The following is a 12007-nucleotide window of genomic DNA, read 5'->3' on the forward strand; positions in this document are numbered from 1 at the left end:
TTGAGATGGAGTATTGCTCTCGCCCAGGCTGGATTGCAGTGGCCGGATCTCAGCTCACTGCAAGCTCCGCCTCCCGGGTTTACGCTATTCTCCTGCCTCAGTCTCCCGAATAGCTGGAACTACAGGCACCCACCACCTTGCCTTGCTAGTTTTTTGTACTTTTTAGCAGAGACGGGGTCTCACCGTGTTAGCCAGGATGGTCTCGATCTCCTGACCTCATGATCCACTCGTCTCAGTCTCCCAAAGTGCTGGGATTACAGGCGGTGTGATGTTCTTTAACTCAATGTATTTTAAACATAGATCTTAAATAATTCCCATCTAAATATGCTTTTGTGTCTTCTGTGTTAAAACATTAAAAAAATTCTCTTGCTAAAGGAGGTGGCTACTCTAATGTACGTAATTATCAAAACTCATGAAACTATACACTTAAAATTTTTGCATTTTATTTTATGAAATTATACCTAAGTTGTTTTAAAAACAACAGTGGAAGGAAATGGAAGCATTATCTATAAAGCCCAATCTTACTATTATGCAGATGAGAAAACTAATTTAAAGATATCAAGTTATTTGGTCCAAAACATACAAATAATACTTGAAGGCATTGGTACTAAAAACCCAGGTCTGAGGTCTCCTTGTCCCTTCCAGTCCACCCTCTCAATTTTTAATGACAGAGACAGGACAGACAATATTTTGAGACACGGAACTCAAGTCAGCCTAAACAACTCAACAGTTAAATGTTTCCAGGGCCAGGGCTGATGGCTTACCTTTCCCGGAGAAAACTAGGGCAGTGAACTGTGTGATTCAATGCCATAGCTTGTCCTGATGAAAACTAAACTACAATTGACACCTACAATTTTGCAAATGGATCTTTTGAGGGTCTCCTAACAGCTGTGGTTAACATATGATGATTATGTGGGAGTTTAAAATATTTTATTTCTTTTTAAAGATATACCTTGTGATATATGAACATCACACCAAACTGTCTGTGTTCTTAAAGCACATTGTTGTCATCATGATTTAACTTTAGGTGACAGTGGGTGATCCAGTCCTTAATAAAAATCTTATAGTGACTTAGCCTGTATGTTATAGGTCAATGAGCTCTTCATCTCCTGACTTGCACAAGAATTCTCAAATGCTTTATTCACAGCATATTTGGATTTCTTTTCAGTTTTGCTAAAACTGGGAAGTATATCTTGGGATTTGGGGTAAGAAAGACATGTGATGTTCTTTGGGTCAATTTACTTCAAAGGTAACTCTTAGCTCATTACCATCCAAATACACAGTTGTTTCTTCTATCTTAAATCAACAAAAAATTTCCCTTGCCCTAGCTTGCCTGCCCAGCCACTACCCGTTTCTTTGCCCTCACTAGAAGCAAAATTTATTCAGTTTTCTATACTGTGCATTTTCAATTCTCCCCTTCCCATCATTCATGCTCCTGACCTCACTACTCCAACAAAACGTCTCTTGTCAATGTCTCCAATGACTTTCATAATCCTAAAGCCTATGATCACTTCTTAGCCCTCATCTTCTTTGACATGTTAGCGCAATTGACACAGTTCATCACTCTTTTCTTCTTACTAGAGATTATTTTCTTGTCTTCTAGGCCAGTGCTTCTCTAACTATAAAATGTGAACAAATCACCTGGAGAATCTTGTTAAAATGCAATACTGATTCAGTTAAAATGCAATTCTGGAGCACAGTTTAAGATTCTATCTTCCTAGCGATGTTGATGCTGCTGTTCCATAGATCACACTCTAAGTAGCAAAGTTATTGGGCACTTTGTGGTTTGTTTTACTTATTTTCTATTGAAGTTCCCCAAGTTTGGTATTTGATTGTATTCTATTTTCTATGTACACTAACTCTGTTAGTGACCCCATGACTAAGTCAACAAGTCAATGTATAGCTCAATTCCAGGTCTTCTCCCCAAACTCCAGCCTCATAACACCAACTCCTACTTGGTATTGCCAAGTGGATGTATAATAAACACCTCAAACTTAACCTAACTAAAATTTAACTACTGGTCTCCCTCTCCAAACCTGCTCTATCTGAGCAAGTTTATTAGCAACTCCATTTTTCTAGTTGCTCAGGCCAAAAACCTTGGACTTATGTTTGACTCTATAACTGTCCTATCTGAACTACTGAACTACCATCATGTCTCACCTGGATCCCTTCAATAACTTTTAGCAAGACTCCTTGCTTTGGCTCTTAGCACCTATGATCTCTTCTTGACAGAATACCTTGAGTAATCATTTAAAATGTAATAGGGAATGTCAATCTTCTATTAAAAACCCTCAAGTAGGCCAGGCACGGTGGCTCACACCTGTAATTCCAGCACTTTGGGAGGCCAAGGTGGGCAGATCCCTTGAGGTCGGGAGTTCGAGACCAGCCTGACCAACATGGAGAAACCCCGTTTCTACTAAAAATACAAAATTAGCCAGGCGTGGTGGTGCATGCCTATAATCCCAGTTACTCGGGAGGCTGAGGCAGAATTGCTTGAATCCAGGAGGCGGAGGTTGCGGTGAGCCAAGATCACACCATTGCACTCCAGCCTGGGCAACAAGAGTGAAAATCCATCTCAAAATAAATAAACTAATTTAATTAAATTAAAAATAAAAATAAAAACCCTCAGGTGACCTCCCGTGTCACTCAGAAAAAAAGCCATGCTGAGTGGACTTGGAACTTCTTCATGATCTGATTCAAGGTAACTTTTTAAATTTTTTATCTTTCTGATTCAGTTTGACTAACTTTTATCACACCAGGTTTTTCTTACATTAGAGACTTCTCTAACAGTCCCTTCCATCAGATAAATAATCTGAAATCTTACTCTTTGGCTATTTCCTCTCCTCCAAAGCTTTGGTCAGCTCTCATCTCCACGAAGCTGACCCTGAACTTCCTTTTTAATCATGCCACATGCAGGCATCCCTGCTTTCCTTCATGTTACACTAATTTTCCTTGTATACCACAGCACTTAATACTTTGTAAATACCACATTACTTCTTTTTTTCTATTATATGTATTATTTTTGGCTGTCTCTTTCTGTGGACCTTTTAACCCCATGAGGACAAAAATTTTCATCAGCTTGGTTCACAAATGTATTCTAAGTATCTAGGCCAGAGAGCTCACAATTAAACATTTGTTGAATGATTTAAAGAGTTTTCCACCTGTACACTTGAGTGGGTATGCTTGTAAACAGAGAGGTAATGTATAGACCCCTACAAAACAGTTACATAGTTGGACATAATGTAAGTGCTAAAAGTGAATTATTATTGTTAATGTGGGAGAAGTTTGTCTAAATAGGTGACTGTGGTATCAGAAAAGGAAGAATGAGCATTTTACTGGCAACATGTTGATTACAGAGAGTATATTTTACATTTATTCCAAGAGTGGTAGAACAAACTTCAAAATCTGGCTCAAATATTAAAAAAAAACACAACACATTTTCAAAGTCTCAAATTAAATGTATGATTACAAAGTAATCAGACCAATTTTGTGTGCAATGTGTATAATTTCATAGCATCATTCCTTTAGAGACACATTTTGTAGTTAATAAACAGTGATCATTGTAGGTAAGGCATTGCAATGAATTACCAGAATTCTTCAGTACAATTCTTCATTAAAATTCTGATCATCATATAAATTGAATGGTATATTACCACAGTCTCAGTCAAAAAATGCTCTAAATTCTTAATACACATTTTCTGCTCACTACCACCAAACATATGATTCATTTACCACTGCCAAAGGTTCTACCAGATTTTTTTTCCAGTTAGTATTCTTTCTGACGTGCTAGCTACATATTTGAGAATTTGATCTATGTTTCTTTTCCTTTTTATGATTTCTATTTGCTCTAAATACTTAAAGAGTCTGGTTAGTTTGGAACCTTTCCATTATATTCCTATATTGACTGTTTGGTCTTACCTTCTTTGAAGAATATGACAAAAATAGTTGGTAAGTTTCATTTTTGGAATATGAAAACCGAAAACTACCCCGGCCACGTAAAGAATCTGAGGAGGCTTTTTCCGCAGAAGACTTTTCAGTTTTAACTTTATTTGCTTCAGTGGGTGTAAATTTTAGAGATATATCTGCATTAAAATTTGATGTCTTCTCTTGGACGATACTTTTAAATGCTTCAATTTGTTCTTCATAATGTTCGGTTCTTAAATTTTTCTCGCCTTTGGTCTAAAAGAGAATTAAAAAGTGTTGTTAAAAACAAGATACGAAACAAAAGGAAAAACAAGCAGAACAGAACCAAACAGAAATCAAGCAATTCTTTGAAAGGCAGTAGAACAAAGGACTTAAGAGCAAAAGTGCTGGAGTCAGATTCCTGCGGTTCAAATACAGACTCTGTGACTTTAAAGTGATTATGCAACAATCTCTATGTGCTTAGTATGATTCTTAGTCTATAAAACGGATATTCATCGTATCTAGCACAAAAGGTCTTATAAAAATTTAGTGAGATAATGCATATAAAGGGCTTATAATATAGCAAACTTTTTTTTTTCAACTTATTTTAAGTTCTGGGGTACATCTGCAGGATGTGCAGATTTGTTACATAGGTAAACGTGCTATGGTGGTTTGCTGCACAGGTCAACCCATCACCTAGGTATAAATCCAGTATCTGTTAGCTATTCCTCCTGATGCTCTCCCACTCCTACCCCCAGCAGTCCCCAGTGAGTGTTTTTCCCCCAACGTGTCCACGTGTTCTCATCATTCAGCTCCCACTTATAAGTGAGAACATGAGGTGTTTGGTTTTCTGTTCCTGTGTTAATTTGCTGATGATAATGGCTTCCAGCTCCATCCATATCCCTGCTAAGGACGTGATCTTGTTCCTTCTTATGGCTGCATAGTATTCCATGGTGTATATGTACCACATTTTCTTTATTCACTCTATCATTGATGGGCATTTGAGTTGATTCCAAGTCTTTGCTATTGTGGATAGTGCTGCAGTGAACATACGCATGCATATATCTTTATAATAGAACGATTTCTATCCTTTCAGATATATACTCAGTAATGGGATTGCTGGATCAAATGGTATTTCTGCTTCTAGATCTTTGAAGAGTTGGCACAGTGTCTTCCACAATAGTTGAACCAATTTACACTCCCACCAACAGTGTAAAAGCATTCCTTTTTCTCTGTAACCTTGCCAACATCTGTTGTTTTTGGCTTTTTAATAATTGTCATTCTGACTGGTTTGAGATGGTATCTCATTGCAGTTTTGATTTGCATTTCTCTAATAATCAGTGATGTTAAGCTTTTTTTCATATGTTTGTTGGCCATATGAGTGTCTTCTTTTGATAAGTGTCTGTTCATGTCCTTTGCCCACTTTTTAATGGGGTTATTTTTTTTTCCTGTAAATTTGTTTAAGTTCCTCATAGACTCTGGATATTAGATCTTTGTCAGATGAATAGATTGCAAAAATTTTCTCCTGTTATATAGGTTGCCTGTTCACTCTGACGGTAGTTTCTTTTGCCATGCAGAAGCTCTTTAGTTTAATTGGATCCCATTTGTCAATTTTTGTTTTTGTTGCAATTGCTTTGGCATTTTCATCATGAAATCTTTGCCCATGCCTATGTCCTGAATGGTATTGCCTAGATTTTCTTCTAGGATTTTTATAGCTTTTGGTTTTAATTGGATCCCGTTTGTCAATATTTGTTATTGTTGCAATTGCTTTGGCATTTTCATCATGAAATCTTTGCCCACACCTGTGTCCTGAATAGTATTGCCTAGATTTTCTTCTAGGATTTCTGTAGCTTTTGGTTTTACATTTAAGTCTTTAGTCCATCTTGAGTTAATTTTTGTATAATGCATAAGGAAGAGGTCCAGTTTCAATTTTCTGCATATGACTAGCCAGTTCTCCCAGCACTATTTATTAAATAGGGAATACTCTTCCCATTGCTTGTTTTTGTAAGAGCTGTTGAAGATTAGATGGTTGTAGGTGTGCAGTCTTATTTCTGAGTTCTCTATTGTGTTCCATTGGTCTATGTGTTTGTTTTTGCACCAGTACCATTATATTTTGATAACTGTAGCCTGGTACTATAGTTCGAAGTCAGGCAGTGTGATGCTTCCAGCTTTGTTCTTTTTGCTTAGAATTGTCTTGGCTATACAGGCCCTTTTTTGTTTCCACATGAATTTTAAATTAGTTTTTTTTTTCTAAATCATGAAGAATGTCAGTGGTAGTTTAATGGGAATAGCATTGAATCTATAAATTACTTTGGGCAGTATGGCCATTTTCACAATATTGATTCTTCCTATCTGTGAGCATGAAATGTTTTTCCATTTGCTTAAGTCCTCTCTGATTTCCCTGAGCAGTAGTTTGTAGTTCTTGAAGAGGTCCTTCACGTGCGTTTTTTTACAAGTTTTGGTTTTTTTTTTTTTAGCAATTGTGAATGGGAATTAATTTATGATTTGGTTTTCTGCTTGCCTGTTGTTGGTATATAAGAATGCTAGCAATTTCTGCACATTAATTTTGCATCCTGAGACTTTGCTGAAGTAGCTTATTGGCTTAAGAAGCTTTTGGGCTGAGACAACGGGGTTTTCTAAATATAGGATCATGTCATCTGCAAACAAAGATAATTTGACTTTCTCTCTTCATATTTGAATACTCTTTATTTCTTTCCCCTGCCTGATTGCACTGGCCAGAATTTCCAATACTATGTTGAATACGAGTCATCAGAGAAAGCATCCTTGTCTTGTGCCGGTTTTCAAGGAGAATGCTTTCATCTTTTGCCCATTCAGTATGATATTGGCTGTGGGTTTTTCATATACAGCTCTTACTATTTTGAGGTATGTTCCTTCAACACTAAACTTTCAATTAAACTTTTTTTTTTTTTTTGCCAACTTGGCTATTGTCAGGTTATTGTCAATGAGAGGGTTGATATATAAGTGCTTCAGTTCTCTTTTCAGAGATCTTCTGAATTAGGTGTAACTCGTCTGGGAAGGGGACACCTGTATCTTCAGACAGTGTCATGAATTGGATTTAGTAGTATGTATTGAGTGGTTGTTCTGCATGGGAAACCTAAAGCTACTACTGTCTCATGAAAAGACTGAAATGTATATAGTTATCTTTAAAACAAGGCATGTTGAAGAAACTTCCTAGCATAACAGGGAAAAGCAAACTAACCACTGCTACTTCCCTACTTAGATCCTTCCAATGTATTTCTGATGACTTTAATATAGTCTAAACTAGGTTTATTTCTAGTCAATCTTTCCATCATTGTGTGTCAGCCATCTAGCTGTTCCACAACCCATGCTGTTCTTACCCTAAGTCCCTTTTATGCTGCTTTGACTTTCTGGAATGTTCTCTTACTCTTCCCCCCCCCAATCCTCCCATAGCACACACATCACACACACTCCCTCTCACACATACACACAAATCATAGGCCTCAGGTTGATTAATTCCCACTCCTGTTTCAAGTTTTACCCGAAATATCACTTCGCCTCTCCTGATACAACAGACTAAGAAATATTTTTGCTGCAAGCTTTTATGGCTCCTCTTTTAAAACAAAATAAAATGAAAACCACTTCTTTTACAATTACTTATTAAATAAAACTCCAGTCTTTGACTCTAGCTACATCCCAGCACCCTATAGATACAGGGTCCAGGCTTAACCAGTGGCAGGCCAGCTTCTGTGGCCTCAGGCCTGAAGCCAGTTTCATGGACAAAGGTTCCAGCCTCAACTCAGGCTTTAGACAGGCCCAGAATGAGGCTGATCCCTGTATCCCCAGACTCAGGATTTTACTTGCAGACTAAGCCTCCAGCTATGCCAGGCTGGCACCCATATATCTCAGCTTCAGGCCAGCTTCCATGACCTCAGGCACCAGGCCAGAATCTGGGACTCAGTCTCAAAGGCTGGTCTCTGCAGACTCAGGCTCCAGTTTTACCCAGTGCCAGAATGGCCACTGCAAATCCAAAAATCAGGCCTGAGACCAGGGATACAGCCTCTAGGCCCATCCCAGTGCAAAGCCAGCCCTATTGGCCCCAGGCTCCAGGCCAGCCTTCATGAATTCAGGCTCCAGGATGGTCCTTATAGCCTCAAGATCCAGTGGACCCACTGGATCCAGGGTCCAGGCCCACTTCTGTAAACTCCAGTGCTAGGCTGACCTCTATGGATACAGGCACCAGGCTCGTTCCAGCAGACCCAAGCTCCAGGCCTTCTCCAGTGAATCAAGGAGCCAATCACGTCTGCTCAAGGACTCCAGCATCAAGCCTGCTTGTGGACCATGCCAGATGACTTGCCCAGAATCTCTGGACAAACTGATTAATGAAGGGTTATCCCTGCTGAAGTCAGTCTTTAAGGAATGGAATAAGTGCTTACTTCTTCGAAGGCATAGATATGCATGGCCACAAAGATCACACATAATCAGGGAAACATGACACCACCAAAGGAACAAAATAAAGCACCTGTAATTGACCCTAAAGAAGTGGAAATTTACAAATTGCCTGAAAACTAATTCAAAATAATTATCTTAAAGAAGCTCATTGAGCTGCATGAGAATACAGACAGAAGACTAGATGAAATCAGGAAAGAAATATATGAACAAAATTAGAAGTTCAATAGAGAGATAGCATAAAAAAGCACAAACAACCAAATTTAGGGAGTTAACACAACAGATGAGCTGAAAAATTTCATAGTGAGCTTCAGTAGCAGATTCTATCACACAGAAGAAAGAATCATAAGCTCAAAGACAGTTCATTTGAAATTACCAATCAGAAAAACAAAAAATAGAAAAGAATAAAAAATAGTGAAGAAGTCCTGTGGGAACTATGGGCACCATCAAGTGAACCAGTATATGTATTACGGTGCCCCAGAAGGAAGAGAGAAACACAAAAGTGTAGAGAGCTTATTTAAAGAAATAATGACAGCAAATTCCCCCAAAGTGGAGAAAAAAATGAGCACCCAGGTCTATGAAGCCCAAAGAACCCCAAATACACTATATTTGAAGAGATCTTCTCTTAGACACATTACAGTAAAACTCAAAAGTCATGCAACAAAGAGAATTTTGAAAACAAGAGAAGAACAACTCATCACATATGAGGGAGCTCACATAAGATTACTAGCAGATATTTCAGCAAAAGCCTTGAATCCAGGAGATAGTGAGATTATATATTCAAGAGTACTGAAAGAAAAATAAACTGCCAACCAAGAACAGTATACTTGGCAATTCTGACCTTCATAAATGATGAAGGAATAAAAAATTTCCCAGAGAAACTAAAGCTGTGAAAGTTCATTACCTCTAGACCTTCCTGTAAGAAATGCTAAAAGGACCTACAAAGAACTCAAACAAATTTATAAGAAAAAAACAAACAACCCCATCAAAAAGTGGGCAAAGGATATGAACAGACATTTCTCAAAAGAAGACATTCATACAGCCAACAGACACATGAAAAAATGCTCATCATCACTGGCCATCAGAGAAATGCAAATCAAAACCACAATGAGATACCATCTCACACCAGTTACAATGGCAATCATTAAAAAATCAGGAAACAACAGGTGCTGGAGAGGATGTGGAGAAATAGGAACACTTTTACACTGTTGGTGGGATTGTAAACTAGTTCAACCATTATGGAAAACAGTATGGAGATTCCTCAAGGATCTAGATCTAGATGTACCATATGACCCAGCCATCCCACTACTGGGTATATACCCAAAGGATTACAAATCATGCTGCTATAAAGACACATGCACACGTATGTTTATTGCGGCACTATTCGCAATAGCAAAGACTTGGAATCAACCCAAATGTCCATCTGTGACAGACTGGATTAAGAAAATGTGGCACATATACACCATGGAATATTATGCAGCCATAAAAAAGGATGAGTTTGCGTCCTTTGTAGGGACATGGATGCAGCTGGAAACCATCATTCTTAGCAAACTATCACAAGAACAGAAAACCAAACACCGCATGTTCTCACTGATAGGTGGGAACTGAACAATGAGATCACTTGGACTCAGGAAGGGGAACATCACACACCGGGGCCTATCATGGGGAGGGGGAAGTGGGGAGGGATTGCATTGGGAGTTATACCTGATATAAATGACGAATTGATGGGTGTTGACGAGTTGATGGGTGCAGCACACCAACATGGCACAAGTATACATATGTAACAAACCTGCACGTTATGCACATGTACCCTAGAACTTAAGGTATAATAAAAAAAAAAAAGAAAGAAAGAAAAAGAAAAATATGTAGGAGTTAAAAACCCCAAATATATTGCTAATTAAAAGTAAATGGACTGGTGATGAAAAAAAAAAATGTGAAGATATATGCATCAAAACCTGTTTATGATACTTAACCATACTGTTAAATGCAGTTGTAGATTGTTTATTTCTCACTGTTAAAAAGTATTTCATTGTGTGAATATACTACAATTTATCTACTACTTACAGGAATTTGGGTAGTTTCCAATTTTTTTCCTATTATTAATATAACTACCATGAACAGTCTTGTACATGTCTTTTGGTAAATAAAAATATGTATTTCTGTTAGGTAAAACAAAAAAAAAAAAGAAATGCTAAAAGGAGTTCTTCAAGTTGAAAGAAAAGAATGAAAATTCATAACATAAAAAATTTATGAAATTACAAAATTCACTGGTAAAATTAAGTACATAGTCAAATTCAGAATACTCTAATACCATAATGATAATGTACAAATCAAGTATATCTGTAGTATGAAAATTAAAAGACAACACTATTAGAAATAATAATAGCTATAATAGTTTAATACACAATATAAAAAGGTGTTAATTGTGACATCAAAAACAAAATGTGGGGAGGAAAAGTGTAGAAGTTTTAAAAATGTGATTGAATTTATGTTGCTAACAGTTTAAAATAGCCTATTATAACTATAGATATTTTATGTAAGCTGCATGGTAACTCATGAAAACCACAAAAAAATCACCTATAATAAACACAGAAAACATAAAAAGCAAAGAATTAAAGCATATCAGTACAGAAAATTATCTAATCACAAAGGAAGATAGCAAGAGAGAAACAACCAGAAAGAACATACAAAACAACCAGAAAATAATGAACAAAATGGCAGTGGTAAGTCCTTACGTACCGATAATTATCTTAAATGTACTCAATCAAGAGATGTAGAGTAGCTAAATGGATTAAAAAGCAGGCCCCAACTATTATACATGCTGCCTATGAGACTCACTTCACCTTTAAGTGCCAAAATACAGCAGGGATAGCTAAACATACCAGATAAAATTTTGACTTGTCAAAAACTGTAAGAAGAGACAAAGAAGATCCTTATATAATAATGAAGGGGTCAATTTTGCAAGAGAATATTTAAATTTCTATGCACCCAACATCAGAGCACCTAAATGTATAAAGTAAATATTAATAGATCTGAAAGGAGAGACAAACTGCAATAAAATAATAGTAGGGAACTTCTCAATACTCCACGTTCAACAATAGACAGGTCATCTGGAGAGAAAATTATTAAGGAAACATTGGAACTGAACTACACTTTAGTCCAGGTAGACCTAACAAATATACACAGAACATTCCATCCAAAGTAACATAATACATGTTTTTATCAAGCACACATGGAACATTCTTATGGATAGATCATGTATTAGGCCATAAAACAAATCTTAAACATTTTAAGAATATTAAAATAATATTAATGATCTCTTTTGATCACAATGGTATGAAGCTAGAAATCAATAACAGGAGAAATTTTGGAAAATTCACAAATATGGAAAAATTAACATGTTCCTGAGCAATAAGTCAACAAAGAGATTAAAAGTTTAAAAATATCTTAAAATAAATAAAAATGAAAACACAACATCCCAAAACTTATGGGATGCAGCAGAAGCAGTTCTAAGAGAAAAGTTTATAGTAATAAAAGCCTACATCAAAAAAGAATTTCTCAAACAACCTATCATTATATCTTAAGGAACTAGAAAAAGAAGGGCAAACTAAGCTTACTAAACTAAAGTTAATTGAAGTAAGAGAATAATAAAGATCAGAGCAGAAATAAATAAAAT

At 36.7% G+C, this 12007-nt stretch overlaps 1 protein-coding gene across 1 annotated transcript in view; it reads right to left on the reverse strand.

Moving 5' to 3' along the window:
• Window positions 1–12007, reverse strand: part of C9 (complement component 9) — a 91247-nt gene that overhangs the window by 44999 nt on the left and 34241 nt on the right. The window contains exon 6 of the mRNA XM_011944402.1: window positions 3919–4179. Coding sequence (XP_011799792.1) covers window positions 3919–4179 — 261 coding nt within the window. The remainder of the gene's footprint in view (window positions 1–3918; window positions 4180–12007) is intronic.

Source organism: Colobus angolensis, unplaced genomic scaffold, assembly GCF_000951035.1.
Source record: "Colobus angolensis palliatus isolate OR3802 unplaced genomic scaffold, Cang.pa_1.0 Scaffold230, whole genome shotgun sequence".
In the NCBI taxonomy this organism is placed as follows: domain Eukaryota; kingdom Metazoa; phylum Chordata; class Mammalia; order Primates; family Cercopithecidae; genus Colobus; species Colobus angolensis.